Source organism: Miniopterus natalensis, chromosome 2, assembly GCF_054644295.1.
Source record: "Miniopterus natalensis isolate mMinNat1 chromosome 2, mMinNat1.hap1, whole genome shotgun sequence".
Classification (NCBI taxonomy): domain Eukaryota; kingdom Metazoa; phylum Chordata; class Mammalia; order Chiroptera; family Miniopteridae; genus Miniopterus; species Miniopterus natalensis.
In genome coordinates, this window is record NC_142082.1 from 165,743,288 (window position 1) to 165,766,312 (window position 23,025).

The 23,025-nt window shown below is 36.2% G+C and overlaps 1 protein-coding gene across 1 annotated transcript in view; it reads left to right on the forward strand.

Annotated features, from left to right (window-relative positions):
• Positions 1-21,070, forward strand: part of LOC107544001 (uncharacterized) — a 36,214-nt gene extending 15,144 nt beyond the window's left edge. The window contains exons 6-13 of the mRNA XM_087813788.1: positions 8,920-9,231; positions 14,388-14,398; positions 17,011-17,088; positions 17,570-17,668; positions 18,171-18,224; positions 18,754-18,905; positions 20,541-20,641; positions 20,959-21,070. Of these exons, the coding sequence (XP_087669914.1) occupies positions 8,920-9,231; positions 14,388-14,398; positions 17,011-17,088; positions 17,570-17,668; positions 18,171-18,224; positions 18,754-18,905; positions 20,541-20,641; positions 20,959-21,070 (919 nt within the window). The remainder of the gene's footprint in view (positions 1-8,919; positions 9,232-14,387; positions 14,399-17,010; positions 17,089-17,569; positions 17,669-18,170; positions 18,225-18,753; positions 18,906-20,540; positions 20,642-20,958) is intronic.
• The last annotated feature ends 1,955 nt before the right edge of the window (positions 21,071-23,025 follow it).

Genomic DNA, 23,025 nt, shown 5'->3' on the forward strand with positions numbered 1-23,025 from the left:
AAATTTCTATGTTATATGTTCTGAATGTAATATAAAAGTATCATTATGACATTTGGGGCATTTTCCTGATCACTGATAGACTGAACACATCTTTCTGGGCACTATTCCTCATGAAAGTCTTTATTATGAGAACGGGAAATGCCTGTTCGTATCTCTTGACCATTTCTCCTGTATGTTGCCTGTTCTGTTCCTTCCTATAAATTGTTATATTTTGGATATGAGCTCTTTTTAAAATTTATAAGAAGCAAATAGCTTTTTGACTGTTAGTTACATTTTTAGTCTCAGACTGGAGTATTTTAATGACCAGAATTTATTAATGTTACCATAATCTAATATCTCATTTTAGGTTTTACTGATTATTTTAGGTTTATTTCAGAAGTTAGTCAAAGGTCATGAAGATAATCTGCTATATAATTCTTTAGAGTTTACCTCTTTTCTTTATTGATTAACTTTTAAATTTAGGTCTATAATACACTGAGAATTTATATTTTTATGATGCTGTATGTTTGATGCTTGTGGTAGAAGTGAAATTTATACTTTTCTACATCATTATCTAATTAATGGACTATAATTTATAGCAGATGCTCTCTTCTTCATAAATAACTTTCTATACATGTGTCTATATATATTTTAGCATAAAATTTAAGAAGTTCATTCATTATGTCTCAAAAATTATTTTGCTGTCTCTTTCTAGCTTCATATTCTCAGACAATATTTATGCTGTGTCAATTCTCCTGATACTGTTCTAAAGGTCTCTGAGACTCCTTTAATTATTCTCTTGCTTTCTCTAGCCTCTGGAATTAATAATTTCATTACTTAACAGAGGATTACAGATGGCAGAGGACTGAGTGAAAGCTACACTGACATTCTCCTGGGACCAAACTGGAATTACAACTAAAATATAAAAAAACCATCCTCAATAATCAACAGCAACTGAAGATGAGCTGGAGAGCACCCTCATAACCAAGGAGGAAAAGTGGAGACCACATAGAGACTGGTAGGATGTGCAGAGGAGTAAGAGGGATGGCTGGGCTCCCACAGCCATCCAGAGGGATATCTCAGTGTGGGGGTTCTCCCTGAGGATTCTGGTGCCTAAGCCCCAGGCTGGGCTTCCCAGCCAAGAGCACCAGAACTGAGAAAGGAGCCCACATAACACCTGGCTGTGAACAGCAGCAGGGTATCTGTCTGCCAGGGAGACATGGCTGGAAATGCAGACACCCTCTTAAAGAGCCAACACAGAAAGTTTCATTTGCAGCCATTCACCTTGGGCTCCAGCAGAGGGAGGGCAGAGTGGACAGGAGCTGTGTGAGGAGAACCTAGGGTTGTGGGCTCTGGAGATAGAGCACAGGGGGCACCTCTCTGGATTCCTATGCCGAGTCATTCCCCCATACTGTAGAGGACATCTTTCACAGGCAACATTTACATTCCAAGCAGCTTTTGCCTGAGGGTGAAGTAACTGCCCCACCCTGCTGGAAAACCTCTCACCCTACCTCAAGAAGTTTCTATAGCTTGAGGCTCACTAAGAGACTGATAACCACCAGGCCCCCACCCTGTGGAGTTTCAATAGCTTGAAGCTCATTAAGAGAATAAGATTAATCAGCCTTCAGGCAGAGGCAGACCTCAGAGTGCTTTGAGTCTTTGCCTGACCTGCTTCTGGACCCGGGCTTTGGAAAAGCAGACTTTGGTGTGCATCTCTGTCCTGTCCAAATGCACCCAGCCCCAACAGAGGGGACCTCAAGCTGTGGGTTGTTGATAGCTCCAAACAGGGTACTCAAGGACAGCCACAAAGACCATCTGACTTTGGTATGAACCAGAGACCCTCCAAAAAAGAGTCTTAGGAGGCCGGCCTAATACATAGAAACAAACCCAAATAGGCAGCCAAAATGGGAGGACAAAAAAAAAAAAAAAAAAAAAAAAAAAAGCCCCACATGAAGGAAAAAGAGAAGTCTCCAGAAAAAGAGCTAAATAAAATGGAGATAGGCAACCTATCAGATATAGAGTTAAGAATACTGATTGTAAGGATGCTCAACAGCATGAAAAAAGATATGGAAACTATGAAAAATAACCAGTCAGAAATGAAGAATGAAATAGAAGAAATAAAGAATACATTGGAAGGAATAAATAGCATATTAGAGGAAGCTGAGGATTAGATCAGCAAATTAGAAGACAGGGTAGAAAAAAGCACTCATTCAGAGATCCAAAAGGAAAAAACAATTAAAAAACAGGACAACAGTCTAAGAGAGCTGTGGGACAACATGAACATAACAATATTCACATCATAGGAGTGCCAGAAGAGGTTGAAGGTGAACAAGGGTTAGAGAACCTGTTTGAAGAAATAATGGCAGAAAACTTCCCTAACCTGGTCAAGGAAAAAGTCACACAAGTTCAGGAGGCACAGAGAGTTCCAAGCAAGAAAAACCCAGAGGCCCACCCCAAACACATCATGATTAAAATGCCAAAAATTCAAGACAGAGGGAATCATAAAGGCATCTAGAGAAAAGCAACCTGTTATCTCCAAGGGAGCTTCCATATGGCTGTCAGCTGACATCTCATTAGAAACTCTACAGGCCAGAAGGGAATGGCATGAATTATTCAAGATAATGCAAAACAAGGATCTGAAACCAAGACTACTCTATCCAGCAAGGCTATCATTCAAAATAGGAAATGAAATAAAGAGTTTCCAGACTAAAAAAGGCTAAAGGAGTTTATCACTATCAAACCAGCATTGCAAGAAATGTTAAAGGGGCTGCTGTAATAATAGGAAGAAATAATGAGAGAAACATAGGCATAAAGGATTAAAATAGCAATAAATAAGGACGTATCAATAATAATCTTAAGGACTTTAAGGGAGATACCAACAGCAATACAGTCATAGTCATGGACTTGAACACCCCACTGACTTCACTGGATAGATCTTCCAGACGAAAAGTCAACATAGAAACAGTGACTCTAAATGGCACACTAGATCAGATAGATTTAATTGATATTTACAGGACATTTCACCCCAAGCTACAGAATATACATTCCTCTCAAATGCACATGGTACTGCTCTAAGATAGACCACATGTTAGGACACAAAACCAGTCTACTAGTTCAAGAAGACTGAAATAATATCAAGCATCTCAGATTACAATGGCATAAAATTAGAAATCAACTACAGTAAAAACACTCAAAAACATTCAAACACATGGAAGCTAAATAGTATGTTATTAAACAATGAATGGGTTACCCATAAGATCAAGAAAGAAATCAAAAACTTCCTGGAAACAAATGAAAGTGAACACACCAACCGAAAATCTATGGGACACAGCGAAAGCAGTCCAGGGAGGAAAGTTCATAGCACTACAGACCTACCTCAAAAAGCAAGAAAAAGTTTTAGTAAACTATCTAACCCTACAACCTAAAGAATTAGAAAGCTCCCCTGTGAAGCCATCCACACCAGGGATTTTGTTTGCTGAGAGTTTTTTTATTACTGCTTTAATTTTATCAGTTGTTATTGGCCTATTCAGGTTTTCTGATTCTTCCTGATTCAGTTTTACATGATCTCACTCATATGTGGAATCTAATAAACAAAATAGACTGAGGAACTGAATAGATCCAGAGCCATTGAAGCATGGAACAGACGAGTCTCAGTGGGAAGGTGGGGGTGGTGGAGTGGGTGGGGAGAGATTAATCCAAGAACTTATATGCATATATGCATATGCATAACCCATGGACACAGACAATAGTGTGGTGAATGCCTGCATTGTGGGCTGGATGTGATGTGGAGGGCATCAATATGGAAAAAAAGGAGGGATATCTATAATACTCTCAACAAGAAAAGTAAGTTTAAAAAATAAAATAATAATTTCATTACTCCATCTTTAATTGAGTCCATTCTTTCTTCTGCATCTCAAAATTTAAGTAAATATACTGAATTTTTCAAAGTAATCCATGTATTTTTCAACTCAGAATTTTAATTTTGTTCATTCATATAGTTTTTATTTCTTGAATTGTTCTGTCACTGCCATCATATATTTTTTTGTTGTTGTTGTTTTTGTTTTAGAGAGGGAAGGGGAGAGAGAGAGATTGAGAGAGAGAGAGAGAGAGAAACAGTGATGTGAGAGAGACATCCATTGTTTGCCTCCCATATGTGCTCTCACAGGGAATGGAACTCACAACCTTCTGGTGCTAGGGATATGCTCCAACCAATTGAGCATCACTAGCTGCCATCATATTTTCATATAGTAATTTAAACATAGTATTTTTATAACCTATTCATAAATGCATTTATAATAATTGCTTTAAAATATTTTTCTAATACATCCAACATCATATCCCAGTATAAATTAGGTTCATTATACTGATCTCCATACATTCCTCCCACCAAGTATGGGAGACATTTTTCAATTTCTTTGCATGCTCTCTAATATTTTTTAAGTACATATTTTTGATAATATAATATAGTAAATATGGATTCTGCTTCATCTTCCTTAGGTATTTCTTTAAGTTTAATGAGCTTTACTGTAGAATCTTTTCTTTGGAAGTGTGCTTACCCAGTTAAAAATTCTTTTTATTTATTTTTATATTTAGCCTGGCTTACTAGGGATTATCCTTGTGTATGCATAGCTTAGCTGACAACCAATAATTTTTGTAAAATGTATTCAAATACCTCAAGTCGGTATGGCTTCCACCCTCTGCTATTTGATATAATTGTGTGTGTGTGTGTGAGTGTGAGTGTGTGCAGGGAGTTTGAAATCAGTACTCAAGTCCCCTTTGGCTTTTATTTTTTTACTGGAATATCTTTGTTTCTTCTACACATGCGCACATTTCCCCCCCATCAGTCAAGCCTGTGCAGAGAGCCAGTGTCATCTCTTCATTGCACTCTTATTTTTAGTGCCTTCCTCTTAGATTTATGGCTGGCACTGCACCTGACACAAGGAGACACAACCTCAAACTAGAAAAAGGATGGTTTTCCTCATTTATTACCTAGTAAATTCAGCACTTTGAGCTGAAAAAGTAGCAGGCAATCTAACAACCCCTTCCACTGCTAATCAAGACTTCTGCGAATTGTAAAAATTACAATTCTTACTCACCATGCTGAGATGGGGGTTGGGGAGACATGGAGCAGTCCTAGACGGGAAGACTACAAATTTACTCTGTTCTTAACCTGAAATCTCTAGCAGCTTTTCCAATAATTAATAATCATAAGTTATTATTAGTTTTCAATCAACTCTCAGAGCTGTGAAATTGGTATTTTTGTCCATTTGTTTTCTTCACTTAATGGTGCTAATACATTTTCCTAATGTGTCCAATGTGTAGCAATGTAATGTAAATTGAAAAACTATAAATTAGAATTAAGTTTACTTGTGTTTTTTTTGTTTTTTTTTTAAATCATCATTAGTTTGGTTGCAAATATACAATTTACTTAGTTACTCAATACTATATTTGCTTCCATTTGAAGTCTCATAGCTTGCCATATAAAACATTGCCTTCACGATCAACCTGCTATATAAGAATACGATGAAATAGGAACTATGAACTAAAATAATTCTCTTTACAGTATTCAGACTAGCGCATTCAAACAAGATTGATTAAAAAGGCGAGTGAGTTAATTGACAAACATGTAATTCCTTTTTTAATGAAGAATGGTACAAAACGGTTACCTATGCCTGAAAATGAAGACCGGCTCACAAGCTTGTACATTTTGAAACTCTTATCCAAAAGGTATTCTTTAAATTGCCAGTTATAAAAACAGTCATGACAATGCAAAGCACAGCATAGAGAATATAGTCCACAATGTTCTAATAACCCTGCATGGTGTCAGATGGGCGCCGGACCCACTGAAGTGATCACCTTTTAAGGTATACATAGGTCCAATCAACACGCTGTATGCCTGAAACCAAAACACCATTGACTATCAACTGTAACCAGCAATTTTTTTTAAGTTGCTCTTCAAAATGAGTTGTCTAAAAGTATCAATTTGGCATTTTTTTTCTAAGGCAAATTTATTAGTTTTCAAAATCATTCTAAGTGTTTAATATTACCAAAAACTACATCCAAAATCTCAACATACAAATTAAAACCAGAGGTAAAATAATTATACTATACTCGTCTAAAATATAAGGGTGGAGAGTTTTGTTCCATTCTTCATTGCTAGCCCACTTGTAGATGTCTACATTTCTTTAAGGCTTGTGCGTCTCACAGCAACATGCAGGGACCCTTTTCCTGATATCCCGCTGCCCTTGACAGTTTGGCCCGTTGGCTCGTTGGCCGTGCACCCCGCATTTTCAACTTTGTCTTCTATGCTGTCACATCCCCTCGCTCATGAGTTATCATTCCCAGATCTTTAAATAAGTCACTAATACCCATAATATCGGCTTCAAGTTGCCTAACAGAAGACTGTCTTTCATGAATAAGGGGAGGTGATGCTCAGTAATTTCCTCACCCTGCACCTGCTCTTGAGGTTGAGGGGGCTTTCCCGGGAAACTGAATTCCTTTCTCTTGAGCTCTCCGCAGGAAAACCACCAGATCCCCTGGAACTGGCTCCCGCTCCAGCAACAGGGGCTCTTTCCCGGCAGCTTGCCCCTGGACCTTTGGCCGTGAAGTTGTGACTCAGCCACTAGGCGATCCCTGTGTATTTGCCTTTGATGCTGTTCCCTGCGGGTTGGGGAGAGATCCGAGCTCTCAGGCCCTTTTCTGTACCTTTGCCCAGCTGGTTAGGGCACTGCTGCTTCTGTTGCAGCTGTTGCCTCAATTCCTGTGGATGTTGGACATGCTGGGCCGGGGTAGGGTCCCCGGGGGTCCCCGGAGCGCGAGACATGGTTAAGTTGCTCGGTCACTAAGCGCAGCAGACGCTGGGCCTGTGCACTTAACTCAGCCGCCACCCGGACCCCCTCAGCGCCGCAGGCCAACTTCACTGGCTGTTACAGATTCAAGGGAGTATACAAGCTTTTGCTTAATCTCTTATAAAATGTGTTTCTCATAGAATTTTTGAGCATTTTTGGTAAATGTCCAGGGATTGACTCTCCCACAGAAACAAGGATAATTTTTGGTGTGGCCTGAAGGCTCATGTATTTCAGGCCTTCATGCTTTCTAAGTCAGGAGTTAATCTTAGAAATAAAAATAAATGTGTGAACAATTATATGAACATAGTAAGACTTTGATATAATGAACTAATTCAGGCAAGGGGTGATCCAGTAAAGCCAAAAGTCTGTCACATAATAAAGTAGGTTTTCTGAATGTGTATGTTAAATGATTGACAAATTAGTTAGTTTGCCTGTTTTTACTTATGTGGACACGTTTGTGTAACTAAAATTAAGTATGTATGAAAAGTTTAATTTCACAGAAAACTTTTCTATATGTGTTATTGTAATTTGAAATGTATACTGAATAGCTCTAGTCAATGCACGCATTCGCCAGTCACCAGGAGGAAACAAATGACAGGCTGGGGTGCGCTTAGTGCTGCGGGAACATCAGCCGGCAGGTGAGAAAACTGCCCCAGAAAGTCACTCCGAGGCCAACAGAACCAATAGCCCAGAGCTGGGCGCTGTGACCACACGCTAATCATCCCCGGAGCACTGTGGGAGCAGCACCCCAGGGACTTAAATATGTACACTCTAGCTGTAGATATGTAATATTTATTTATGTTGGCAAAATTACTACAGTGTTTTTTCCCACATATGGTCTATTTGTTAAAATTTGTTAAGAATAACAGTGAATTAATATCAAAAAAAGAGCCTGTTAATTTACTTATAAGTAGATCTTTGTTAAAATCATTTTAAAATTAGCAGGGTGTTAATTTTCACATATGACATATGGACCAGAAATTTTGTCCATAAAATCCAAAGTCCATTAAATTGAGGTCTGCGAAATCAAGGGTTTACCTTAAACTGTTTCTACTGAAAACTTATGAGAAATATTCTGACTTAGATATGTAAATATTACTCTAAATAAATTGTTTATTCATTAAAGTGTTAAGTTATATATGATTAGATTAATGATATATTATTTCTGTACTTGAGATTCTCAGTAACTTCAGGGTTAGACAAAAATGGTACATTTGCAGTGCCTGACAAACACTACTTCTCTTCTGAATCCTGTTTAGAAAAAAAAGCATGTTTGTAAGCACCAGGCACATTAGCTTACCTAAATTTGGTATAATGGTACTCTTACCATCTATAAAGAAACAGTTCTAGTTTCTTCAAAAACACTGCAATTATTTTTGTAGAGTTATCTTTTAAGGTATTGTTTTGAGACGAGTTTTAGGTTCACAACAAAATTAAGAAGGTACTGAGATTTCCTATGTTCCTCCTGCCCCCACCAGCGCAGAGCCTCCCTATTATCAGCAGCCTCCCTGTTACCAACGGGGTGGTACATTTGTAACTGAGGATGAGTCTGCATTGACACATCATTGTCACTTAAAGTCCATAGTTTATCTGAGGCTTCACCCTTGTTCTTGCAGAATTTTTTTTAACTCTATATTTATGTTAATTAAAAAATATATATATCCAGGTACATATTATACACTAAAACTTCTGCTATTCATGAACATAAATTATGTATAAGTTATGAGTTATAATATCAAGAACTGTTATTTGTAAGCCTATAATAATGTGAATAACTTCACACATATTTCAAGTTCATTGATTTGACCTAGCCCTTGAATGTGGAAAATGGGGACTGAACATCCCAGGATCGCAAGGTGAGTAAGTCAGTTGAGTCAGGAGAGAAAAAAACAGGGGAAGTTTGATTTATAGAATTATTAGCTATTTGTTGGGGTTAGCCTGCAGAGACGGGAATAGTAGAAATTTTTTAAATGTACCCTTGGGTTAAAGAAGGTTACCAAAATGTGGAATCACATGGGTGCCAGGTCTGCTTCCTCAGGATGGCTTTTGGACTTCACTGAAGACAGTGTCACTACAGAAAACTCTATGGCAGGTGTGTTCACCGGATGGCACTAGGACAGAGCGGTTCCAGGTCTCTGGCCAGTACTGGTGAGGCTGACTCTCGTGCTGTGGCTGCCAGAGGGAAGCCACCCTGCCTAAGTGTGTGCAGGCAGAGGCCGCAGGAGAGGAAACTGACTGTGACAGGCCACAGGGACTTGCTGCAGGGTGAACACCACAAGCGCTTCCTGCAGGCATGCGGCTATCGGCCACAGCGCTGGGGCCCACGAAGCAAACGCCCCGTGAAACCCAGCAGAGCCCTTTCTCTGGCCGACCTCTCTAGTGCCTTTTACTGGCCAAACATCAAGTGAGCTAAAAGGGAAAAGGTTGTATGGGATGTGGCACCATTATCTCACCAAGGGCATTAAAGGTGGATTTGGAGCCCAGAGGAAGAAATTCCTAATTGGCACTCAAGGTTACTATCCACAGCCCCAAGATTTCTACATAAAAGACTTTTAAATATGCCTCGCTTGCTCAGAGAATGGAAGCAACACATATATCTTCTAAATCTATTTTGCTGCAGCATTAGCAATGATTAGCTGCATTTTTTGGTGCAGCTGGTGATTACACTGGGTAATAATCAGTGCCCTTTGGTGTTTTTTACCCTTTCGGTTTTTTCCCTACTGGATTTTAGATATTTTGGAAGGTACCTTGTTTTATTAAATTCTCTATCTCCCCCTTTTGAAACTCTTAATTACTATGCTTAGAAGCATGCTTTGATTGGGGAAAACAGTGTTAAGTAATGAAGAAAATAACAATTAAAAGGATAAAATATCCATGTGAGTCCAACTGTTAGTTATTTGACAGAATGTGGGATAAACTTTAGCAATTTGACAACCATTCAGTGATAATTTTACTGTAATTCAATTATAAGTGGGAGAGACCCTATATGTGCTTATTACTTACAAAATGAGTTACTGTATACATTTATCTCTTTGAATATAGGTGCAGTCTTTCTCTTGTATACATTTATTCCTTAGATTCCCATAGAGGAAACATGTCAATATTCATAATAAATTTCATATCATGCATATGTTGTAGCTGTATCTAATCGCTGAAGTTGTGTTGCAAACAACCCAGTAGCCTTGACAATTTCAGCAAGCATTTATTTTAGTCATTTATCTCTCATTTACCCACTTGCGGTTTGGTCGCCTTTCAGTTGATACGGGCTGGGCATATGGGGGCTCAGCTTCAGACCACAGATTCAGTTCATATCTCTTTTAAATCTTTGGTTCTCTGAACAGGGAGCTACCTGGAACATGACCTTCTCATAGCAGCGACAGCAACTCTCAGCTGGTCTATCAGAAACGTGCTTCTTCAAGCCTGTGCTCAGAACTCGTAAAGTGTCATTTTTCCAATCACAGTGTATTATGAAAACAAGTCACATGGCCACCTTATTAATTATCTGCAAAGTGTACTCTTCTCATGTTGGTCAGAGGGAAGAAATGTAGATTCGCCCCAAGATAATCTCATCTACAATAATAAGGATAGGAAGATGTGGGGAAGAGAGGAGTGTACGAGCAGTATGACCGCCTGTAGGAGTTAAGGAAATCCCAGAGGCCACAATGTAAAATACTCACATGGTTTGCACAGCCACATGGTTCCTCACATAACTTCAGTATTACCAGATATGTTTCTTTGTATTTTAACTACATTAATTAACAAATTAATAGAAATATTATTTCTTGATAGAGAAGATTTCTCAAATTTAAAGTACAAATGATCAATATGGAGAGACAAACAGAAATCATCAAATTTTGAGGACAAGTCACCAAATTAAATAATCCGGAGAATAATTCTGAATAAGAAATTAGATGATCAAAGCCAATATTTCCAAATAAAAGTAACCCGACTTCTGGGATGGTCTTTGGCAAATAGTGACTTTTGTGTAAGTAGTGACACCCCCGTTCATCTCAACAGCTACTTCTCTTACATAAAATGACTACGACAAGGAGAGTCACGGTGACTGAAGAGTTTGTCTGAACCACTCTCCCCTTCACAGTTATTCAGCATAAATAACAAAAAGAGAAATTCAAACAATGGATGAGAGATGGAAAATCTTCTTGAGACCATAAGGAAGACTGATATTTTGTGACGATTAGGGACAAATTTATCAGCACTGCTGGTTTTCACACCAACTTCATGTCTTTGTCCAAATATTACATTCTCAGTAGATCCCAATGGAATTCCAGTTCCCTCTCACAGATGGTACTTCCAATTCCTCTTGCTTTGTTCAAAATGTTTTTCACGTAACATTTATTACCTCCTAACATCATACAGTCTAATGTTGTCTTACACCAGAAATATTTATTCTCTCACAGTTCTGTAGGCTGAAGTCTGAAATCAAGGTGTCAACAAGCTATGTCCACTTTGAAGACTCTAGGGAAGAGTCTGTAGCATGTATTTCTCTTAGTTTGGGGTTTGGCACTGAATGCTTGGCATTCCTTGGCCTACAGACATGTTACCCCAATCTCTGCCTCAGAAATTCATTGTTCTCCCTGTATGTCTCTGTCTCTGTGTCCACATGTCCCTCTTCTTACAGAATATCATATGACTAATTAAGTCCCATCCTACACCAGTATGATCTCATCTTAACTTGATTACATTTGCAAAGGCCCTATTACCAAATAAGGCCACATTCATGGGCTCTAGTTGACATAAATTTGGAGTAGGAGGAATGTGGGCATGTTATGCTAGAAAATTACTAAAAATAGCAGGTAAATGTCCATATCTTTTGTCTGGGTATCACTGTAACTGGAAATAGTTTTTGGTTTGGTGTTTGTGAAAACTCAATTTCAACCATGTGTATATGAAAGGTTGGCAGTGTGATGTGAAGGCTCTCAGAAGGGGGGGGGGGGGGGGATGTCCTGGCCTAAAATCAGAAGCAACAGTTCACTTAGAATTCATCTCCCCATGACATTTCAAATCTTTCAACATTCTTAACACTTTAAAACATAGCAACCAAAACCCCAAATAAACTGATTTTATTAGAGAGTAACAATAATGATTTTGAAATAATTACCTCATATACAGGTACACATATATCACATTTTGCATGACACTTAAATTCCTTAATTTTATCAACATTGTATAATTCTTTCTACAAATTAAATTCTTTCATTCTTTTAGGGGTCAATAAGACAGAGTACTGTATATAAAATTTAAGTGACACAAACCAATATATAAACACATCACAAAAGATGAATGGTAATAGAGACCAGTTAAGTAGAATTGCTACCATAAAGGGGTGGGAAAATCTACAAGAAATGTAAAAATCCACAAGATATCCGATGATGTATACTTACAGGAGCTCATCTGCACATAGGTTATCCAGCTGTTTTATTATTAATACAAAAGACTGCAGTATGAATTTCCTTAAGCACACTGTGATTTCCTTAACTTGAGTCGGCCTCAGATTAGAAAATGTCATAATTTTAATTTGATTTACAGGCAAAGCTTATCTTTAATATACCTCATTTTTCAAAGGCATAGGCTCACAATTTATATAGTTTACAATGTGTTTGTTTTATTTCCTTCCTAATATAACCCAGCTACTCTTTTCACAGTGTCTTCATAACATTCAGTACCTGTCGATGATAAGATTTGTTTAAAAGATACTTTTGTACTAACCCCCTGAAAAGTGGAGAGATCAGACCAGTGGTGACGCTTTACCTATTAATGCTTGAGTTCAAAAGGCCATGTTTTCACTATCCTATAACATTTACTGATTCTGACAGTTGAGGGACAGAGTGAGAAAGCAGGGAGGAAAAATAACTACAAAATGAATGGCAATCTATGTGATCCCTAGGTAACTGTCTTTTGAGTGAACATTTCCCAGATAACTTATTTTAGACTAATTCACACAGCTAAGCCAATTGGTTACAAAGTAAAAACATCAGTCAGATTATTATTTATCTCTCCAATGCTGTAATGGAAATAATCTTGATGTCATAATCACATTACTTCCTTGGAGGAGGCGGTGGGGGGAGGGGGAGAGAGTAACCAAAGAATTTATGTGCATATATGCACAACCCAAGGACATGGACAATGGTGGGGAGAGGGCCTGGGGAGGGGGAAGGGACAGGGTGGAACGGGTCATTGGGGAGAAAAAGGGACATCTGTAATATTTTAAACAATAATAAAATTTTTTAAAAAAACTCAAAAAACTGATGGCATAAATATTAAGCTTTCAACTTTACATAATTTAGCCTTTTTCCCATAAAAGAGGAAAACTTCTGCCAACATTTTTTTGCTCCCAAAATGAACAAGCTTATCATATTCTTGGGGCAAGTTGTTTGTGTTGGCTTTTCTGTTCTTTTGTGGGAATGAAGTGCATGTTTTGAAGACCGTACTTTCATCCCATAATCTCTGACTTCAATGATACTTCTCAGAATATAACAGGTAGTGAGTAATGACACTGTTCACAGGGCTTTCAAAAATTGCCGTTGGGAAATGGCATAAAGCCATATTATAGAATCTCTTTTATCTTTTGCAAATGCAATTTTGCTTTATTTTTCTATTACATTGACATTTAATATTATTCTATATGAGTTTTAGATATACAGCATAGTGGTTAGGCCTTTATATAATTTATGAAGTGATCCCCAAGTAAATCTAGTACCCACCTTGCACCATATCTAGTTATTTCAATATTATTGTCTGTGTCCACTATGCTTTACATCCCCATGACAATTTGGTAACTGCCAAGATACAGAATTTTTTTAGAAATTCTCTTATTCAGCAGGGTTACATATCAATGGAAACTTTTACAATCTGTGGCTTATTTTGTTACCTTCTGTTCCCTTTTGGTGAGAACACTTAAGTTCTTTCTCTTAGTAAATTTCAATTATACAATACAGTGTTACTGACTGTAGTCACCATGGAATACATGAGATTTCTAGGCCTCATTCAACTTAGAACGGAAATTTCGTATGCTTTTCCCAGCCTCCCCTTACTTTCGCCACCCAGCCCCGGCAACCACTTTTCTACAAACCTGATCTTTTTAAATCCACAGAAAAAGTATAGCATGCACTATTTGTCTTTCTCTGTTGGCTTACTTCATTCACTAAGCAAGTGACAGAAATTTCCTTTTTCTCATGGCTGAATAGTAATTCACTGCGTGTGTGTGTATAATATTTTTTTAATCCATTCATCCATTGAAGACACTTAGGTTGCTTTTATCCCGTAATTATGGTGACTAGTGCTTCAGTGACCGTGGGAGTACAAATATCTCTTCAAACATAATTGTGTCTTTTTCTTTGTATATATACCCAGAAGTGGGTTTGCTGGACCATATGGTACTTCTAATTTTAGTTTACTTACCAATAATAGGTAAACATTTCCCCCTTTCTTGATATAATATAAGATAAAAAGAATTCCATCTAATTTAATGTTTTATTTCTTCTGGTATTCAGGTGTCATTTGGCATGTGTTTTCAAAGTCTACTTTTTCTGCCCTCTCCAGTTTGGATGAAGGTAAATTGTTTTTCACTACAATTGTTTTCCTCCTACATAGTTAGACTTGGGCTTTTGTCATTTACAACAAACATTTCTATTAAAATACAGACAACTAATTATGATTGGCAGATAAATTAATGAATAATATAATGGGTAGTAATTTAATATTCCAATCTCTTACATTATGGTATAGTTAAATGTTGTTTAATGTTTTTCCTTGACAGAGACATTTATTTTTATGAGGAGAAATATAGGTTACTTATATAAAAAAATTAAATTAATGCAGCAGTTTTAAGAACTAGGGCAGAGAGGCTGAGAATTAATACTTGTGACAGTTACTATAAGTTGAAAATGTAGTAATTCTTCGGAATATTAGTGACAAATATCATTAAGTACCAATTGTTAATGGGATTATGATTTTAAATGTTTTCCATTGTAATAAAAATAACATAATAAGAGTATAACTAAAATTAGGTAATGCCCGTATTTGGCAACCTTGTCTAAGAATACAACTTATGCATCTAAAACACTCTTAACAAAGCCTAAGTTTTCACTGTTTGTGATTTTAAGATGAGATAAGTTGACAGCATGGGTGGTCAAGTTTTTGTCCCAGAAACCATTTAGAATATGAAAATAATTTCTCCAAGACACTAACCAATGGACAAACTAAATGACACACTACAAGCTCAAAGTCTCCTATACTCTGGAGGTGTTTGATGAAATGAAGCATCTTCAAAATTGCCCAAGTGTAAGAATTTCCTGTGCAAACTTTAAGTGACACATTAATGAGAAATCTACTTTTTTCTACTATTGCTTCTCTCTCAGTCTTCACAGAGTAGTCTGTGAAAACCACAGACGTTATTTGTATACAGGAGTAACCTGGTCTCCCACTAAAGGATTCTTGACCTTCTGGCTTCCAGAGGTATGTGCACTCTCCTGTCTCTCTACTGGCCTAATTCATTTAATGGGAAATTACAAATGCTAGCCGTGATATTAATGAAGTACAATTTATATACAATCAAATCAAAGGAAACATTGGTATGCTTATTTGTACAATTTAGGGTAAAAAGAATAAAATATGAAATACGTTGGTGGCTATCTTAAAATATTCAAATTTTTACCTGTGCAGAATTGCTAAAGAGCATACACATGCATATTTGGGCTTAAAATCCCATAAGCAGCAAGAAAAGAACAGTCAACTTTGGATTTTGTAATTAATAGATTTAAGTATATATGTATATTATTTTATATTTAACACAGACTTTAAAAATAGATTCTTAAAATGAATTCATCAAATCATGAAGGTCAAACATAATTCCTCATACACGCACTTTGATGAAATGAAAGCATTGTGACTTGCAATAAAAATCAGGATTTAGTAGCCTCTGTAAAATGTCTATTTAAACTTAATTACAAACAATGGAAAGACTTTTTACAAATTGAACAACACATTGCCAAAAGAGATGCCACACTGATAAGAGACTCCTGTCTAATGAATTATGTTGCATTGTCTGATGTGAATCAGAAATAGTGCACGGCAGTTGTGTTAAAACCATTAAAAGAAGTGACATACTGAGAGTTTAGAAATGTCAGATTGAATGGTAAGTGTTTCACATGCATTGTAGCTTATATACTTTCATTCCCACCTTAGATTAGTAAACTAGGTTGTTAGACATTACATAAGTTTTAAAGGTCATACATTACAAATTTGAAAGTCACAATTTATTTTAGATCTCACTGACTGTAGAGCCTATTGACTGAATTAAGTGTTATCTGATTTATTGTATTTGCCTACACACTACTTTGATAGCCAGAGGGTCTTTCTGGAAGTTTGCTCCAACAATGTTTCTCCATAAAAGATCTACACATTTATTTATCATTTATGGTTTTATATCTTAACCATTAAATAAATTATAAGTTACTTGTTTATAGTTAATATTTTTTAAAATCCTTTAATGTTCTATTGCTTTTATTATTTGTATGTTTTGGATAACTTTAGCGTGTCATGTAACATTTTTCAACATATAAAATACTTCATTAAATTTTAATGATTTCTCAGAACTCCACAATTATTCAAAATAAAATATCATTTGAGAGCACCTCATCTGCCCTTTTCATAATAAGTGTGACTAAATAAAATTAATGTATTGCAGGAATTACTATATATGCTAATACTACTATTCTCCCAACTTTAGAATACTCAAGATTTAATCATTAGTGGATTTAAAAATTGTCACAAAAATTGGCGAATCACTTTTTTTTCTTCTATACAGCATTTTAATTTTCAGTTATCCTACCAGTGTTAAAATGTTTCAGTGGAATATGACTTTAATAATGATATCATTATTCTGAGCTGCTTTATTCTTCCCTAACTTCTCACTTTTCATGGCTTCAGCCAATAATGTCATGTCAAACATGGTGTATCATTTGAAGAACTATTATTCTGTCATAAAACACATTGAAACCTCTAAGTAAGTTAGCACAGGACTTCACATCGGTCAAGCGCGAAGTGAGCCCTGCTCCTTACTTCAACTCCAGCCACATTGACTCTCCCGGTGATTTTGTCACTCGCATCATTTATTAACTCCTTGCGTACCGTTAGCCTAGGCCCCATCCCTGACATTACGCAGGGGCCGAGATGGATACCCAGGGAGAAAACGGCTCGGAACCGAACCTGGCCAAGGACTCGAGAAGACAGCAAGTGAAAGGTAAGGGCGTGAGAAGCTCCGTTTAGTCACTGAACAGCGAATACCCTCTGTGGGGATAGGCTCAGACGCCTCTCAGGATCTTCAATGGGATGACAAGAATGACCCCTGCAAAGGTAACGCGTTTAATAGACACACAGTGCAACTCTGGGATGTGCTGCGGGGGCCCAGAGGAGCGGGAAAGAGTGGGGGCTTCGCTCACATATTTTCCATCTGAGGGTCAGAGCTTAAAGCTGGAATACAGTATTCTAATATGAAATCGAGGACAAATTTTATGCAGGCATTGTTGTAAGGTGTAGTCTTTGACCAAAAACTCATGGAGCACTTTATTTCCTGAAAATACAATAGTATATTCTGAGAGGAAGAGTCCAGTGTTGGATAGGTTTCGGGGTTCCAGTTTATATATATGATTCCTTGTGTTGTGGGTTCTCTTGTATGTAAACTATCTAAACAATGTCCCCATCTCTCCTTTCTCTTCCTGCAGATTCACCATCGCCTCCAGAGAAGGTCATTGCTGGGATCCTGGGAGTCATCTGCCTCATCTTGATGTACAGCATAGTAAGAGTGATACATTTTATGCCTTGTAAGTTTTTGAAAGATTTTAAGGCAACTACTTACTTCAATGAATCTCAGTGTCTCTAAACACTTCATAATATTATGAACAGAACTCTCATTTTAATGTGTGCATTTAGATAAATGTGTCATGTTATTCTGAATTTGTCAAATGCCTAACATAATCACTGTAGAGAATATTTTACATATATTTATATATTCTGGTTTCATAACTCAAACACATAGTTTAGGAACCCAAAAGACCTTATGAGAAATATAAATTAATTCTTGGTATTGGTTAAACCAATACTTTAAGAGATGGTAAAGTTTTGTCCTTTAGGCTTTTAAAATATTTTTCCCCTAAATGCTTTTCCCCTAAATCTTTATTGCTTTATTAATTTTTCTTGGTAAAATCAGTTTTATTACAGATAATTCTCATAATAGACAATGCAAAAAAAACTTCAAACTTAAAAACAAAAATTATTATTTATTTAGGTTAATTAATTTTTTAAGAATTACCTTCATGTTTTTAGGTACTGTAATACTGGAGAAGACCAATTCATCCCCCAAAACAAGGATCCAGAAAGGTACATGAAATTTTCAAAGTTCTGATATTAACCAAGTTTATATGTTGTCTCTATCTTAGGTTAGGCAGAAATGATAATAGACTTTTTTGAGAGGAGAGAATATAAATTATAAAATGAGAGATATTTATAAATAATAATTATAGGAGAGTGTTTCTTCTTATGCAACAATATGAAGAAGTATTTATGTAAAATCTCTGTGCCCACTGTTGCCAATTAGCTCAAATTTCCTACTACTCTGTTATGATGAGGAAAAATCACATTGCTATTGTAAAAAAGGTGGTTTCTTTCATTGGCTTCCGGGACATTAGAAATTGAATATTTTGTTTGTGTGTTTTCTTTATTTGAGCACATAAGTTAGGCAATGAGAAGTGACCCTTCTCCCTGAGTGTGTGTCTGAGTGTCTTTTGTTTTATATGTATCAGCCTGTGAAGGTACATAGATATTGTGCACATATGTGTATGTAAGTGGACATATATGTAATCTTTTAGATCAAATTGTGTTAAGTTAAAAATTTATAATTTTTCTTTAGCACATAATTGTGGTCGTTGTCCCCTGGAGTGGTTTACATATTCCAACAATTGCTATAACATTAGTACTGAAAATAAAACATGGCGTGAGAGTTTGATGGCCTGTGCTTCCAAGAACTCTAGCTTGCTTCGTATAGATGATGAAGAAGAAAGGGTAAGGTGCTAAACATTTCATATACTTTATTAAGGCTTGTTCCAGTCAATAGTATATTTGTAGAATTCATATTTTTGTACATACTTGTAGTCATTTTAAGTCTGTATAATATTCCACTGTTTGACTTTATAATATTTTATATTTTTATACCACTAATGCACATCTGCTAATTTTCGATCTTGCTTTTCATAGAAAACTGTACTTCTTAAATGGTTGGTTTCCAAAATAAACTTTGCTATTTAATTTTACTTTATATCAAAGACACTAAACATATAATTGAGCACATTGACGACAAGGGCACCAGAACCACAGAATTGCAAATCAGACCACAAAACAGAATCTGCAGCCTTCCGCAGCCCTGCTCCTGCATGATCCCTCATCACTTACCCACTCTGCTGACTTGTAATATTATACAGCGTCTTGGCTTGTCTTTGAACCTCATATCAATGAAATCATACAGTAATGTTTTCTTCCTGTCTCTTTTGGCTCCCATATGATATTGTTGCATTTCATCTATATAGTATTTGTCTGCAGTTTGTTAATTTTCACTGCTGAGCTAGATGAATGTGACCTTTTAAAATCCATTCTGTCTGATGTCTTTCATTGGGGATGAGTGTCATGGCCTCAGGGGTAAAGAGCCTTGTTGGGTCCATTACTTTTAGTCAGAGGATCTCTTTTGCTGGTCCCACCTCCGACAGCCCCACCCCGATTCCTTTGGTGGCTTCGTCAGCAGGTGTCCTGAGGGATCACCCTCGGAGGCTTGCCTGGTGGTGCTGGGCTGGATCCCCTCCCCAGAGCCTGGGGGGAACGGCTCCTTCAGCCGCCTCCTATTGCTAGGCTGGGTTTTGGGAAGCATCAGGCCTAGGCCACTTTCTTCTGTTGGGTGAAGATACGAGGTACCCTGTCATTCTGCTGTCCCCTAATGCGGGCCCCAAAGCATTTCCCCTTTCTCTTTCCGCCTTTCAGAGCTCTCCTTCACTTGTATCGTCCACTAGTTCTGGAATTTATAGTTGTAATCAGCAGGGAGATGAGTCTCTGACACCTGGACCACTGGATTCCACCAACACAGAGACAGATCAGTTTGGGGCTTATCTGGTTAAAGAATGGTATGGGACACAGAAAACCAAATTTTTGGTTTTCATGTCATTTATTTTCTTAATTACAATCCTCCCCCTTTTTAAAAAACAAAAACCAAAAAACCAAAAACCTGGTATCTGAGAAACAGTAGAAAAGTACATTGATTTAGTCATGCTATCAAATACTTTAAATAAGTATTTGGAAACTTATTTAAAGTTTTGTTAGTTTTGTCAACATGCGTAACTACTAAAGTACATGAATCAGAATTTTCCTTATTAAACTAAGAAGAAGAATGAAAACATTAAACAAATGTTGAAACATTTAATGAAAACATTAAATCAAATGTACAAACATTGCTTCAAGTCTGAGAATATAAAAATGATTTGAATATATCTTTTATAAAAGTCTTGAATATACCCTTAGTGTTAGATTAGGATCCAACACTCTCATTTTCTTCTCAAAGTGAAGGATTTTATGAAAGAATACACTATTTGCATTTACAAATAATACAAAATTTCATGATGATTATTTAAATAAAAATTGTTTATTTTGCCGTAGAAATTTCTGAGTTCCATGTCACCTCCATCATGGGTTGGAGCTTTACGTAAAAGCAGGGATCATCCTTGGATGTGGATAAATGGTTCAACTTTCAAACTGAAGTAAGTTGTTTTTAAAATGCTTTATAAAAGAAAAATACAAAAAGAAAAATTCAGAAGAGTATTATTAATTCTTTTGTTCAAGCTGATTTACATACATGAAGAATGATATTCAAAGTTAGTGAAACATTGATACAAATATTAAAGAATGGCTGCCCAGTTTTCCTAATAACCAACTCATACTGATATTATGTGAAAAATATCAGTATCCATTTTCAAAACATTCTCCTATTGCAGTTACATGGAAAATGCTATTTATTGTCTCATGGGTTGGCCCCATACACTATAGCAACAAAATTGTGTATTTTTCTCCATTACAGTGAAGCACATTTTTCAACTGGTAAAGGTAACTGTAGTGTGATGCACCCATATGGCCTCTCATCGGAGAGCTGTGGATCTTCAAAACTATACATCTGCAAGCATAAGCTTTAGAGTTGGGGTTCTGTCAGGTGGCTTTATTTTCATGAAATGGAAATAATATTATGATCGTGTAAACCTTCAAATGAATCATATTATTGTTCTAATAATGAAATACTTTCCATAACAATTATTAGAAAATAATATACACATCCAAAAGTACGGATATCATTACTTTTAACGGCTGGTGTTTTTTGCTCTATGTTATGTTTGTGACATTCAGCTTTTCTAAAAGACCACATGTTGTGTGAGTCAATTTACATGTAATATCAGGCATAGCTAGACCCACAGGGGGAGAAAGTAGGTTAGTGGCTGCCAAAGGCTGAAGGGAGGTGGGAATGAGAAACAACTGCCAGTTGGTTCACTGCTTCTTTTGAGGGCTGGATACTTCCTCAATTTTGTTAGTGGTGATGGTTGCAAACTCTGTGAATTACTGGAAATCACTGATATATATACTCTAAATGGGTGAATTTTATGCTTTGTAAGTTATACCTTGATGAAGCTGTTAATAAACATTTTGGGCTGTGTTTGGGACTGCATAAGTAATGTATAAAGATCAGTCACTTTACAGGATTGATTCTTCCAACCAATATCATGCTTTATCCGTCCATGTATTAGGTTTCCTTTCATTTCTCTACTATATTTTAAATTTTTCTATATTGAAGTCTTAAATAAATATGGGCATTCTATAGTCATGATTTTTCTAAATGGCATACTTATTTAAAAACTTTAGTGATTTTAGCTGCTTTAAACATAAAAACAATTGAGGTGAACTATTGATTCTTTGTATTAATTCTATCATTTCAAATATATGTTTTTCTGTATAGTTTATATAAAGAGTTATTTTATTTCTTTTTCCATGGTGCAATTATTTTCTCTTCTTGACTTATTTCATAAGCTAGGGTTTTATTTCCAATGTTGAATACTAAGGACAGTAAAAGTTCTATATGTATCATTCTCTATTTTAGGGGAACATATTTAAATATTTCATCCTTAAGTATGAGGTTTGTTTTAAAGTTTTTTTGTCATACCTTTCTCATATTAAAGCAATTCCATAATATTGCAATTTTTCTAATAGATTTTTGTAATCAATTGATGTTACATTTTTATGACTTTTGCATCAGTTGGAATGACGTTTTCTCTACATAATGTCTATGAAGTAAACTACATTTATTTCTTTCAAATGGTAAACCAATCTTGCATTTCTGAAATAATGGTTATTTTGTATTGTCCTTTAAAATTCAGTGCATACACTACACTTAGATTAAGTGGCTTATCTTCATTCATGTTCACAGAGTTTAGAACTAGTGCCAGGTTGTTGCTTTAAGGCTATGTGGAAAGCATTCCCCTTTTCCTTTTACCTGGAAGCCTTTGGATAAGAGTAGTGTTACAGTTTTAATGTGATTGTTGCTACTGATGCCATTGGAGTTTGAAGAATTCTTTTGTAGGAAAGTTTATAAAATGAACTTGATTCCTGTACTACCCACAAGATATACAGAGGTTTCCATTTGTTGTGCTGCATTTGCATAAATTTCTATGTAATATGAAAATTTAAATGTATTCATAATACAGGGTGGGGCAAAAAGAGGTTTACAGTTGTCCATGTGGAAAATGATATAATAATTAATAAATAATAATACAAAAATAAGCTCTGCGTTTCGAGTACACACAACTGTAAACTTACTTTTGGTCCCCCCTGTATGGCTTTATTATCTGCTTAGTATCTGTATATACGATAATGCTATTCCCATGTTTACTCTAGATAGAAAAGATTTGTGTCTTCTCAGTTTTTTCAAAAGTCGCTTATCAATTTCACAATTTTCACTGAGAATCTCTTTGATCTGCTCATCCTCTCTGCTGTAATTTTCTTCTTTTTCTTGATTTGGAATTTTTTGTGTTTGTCCATCTTCATTTGGATTTAATTTCCCATAATCCTAGCTTTTCCATTTTTAGTTTCTTGAGATGCATGC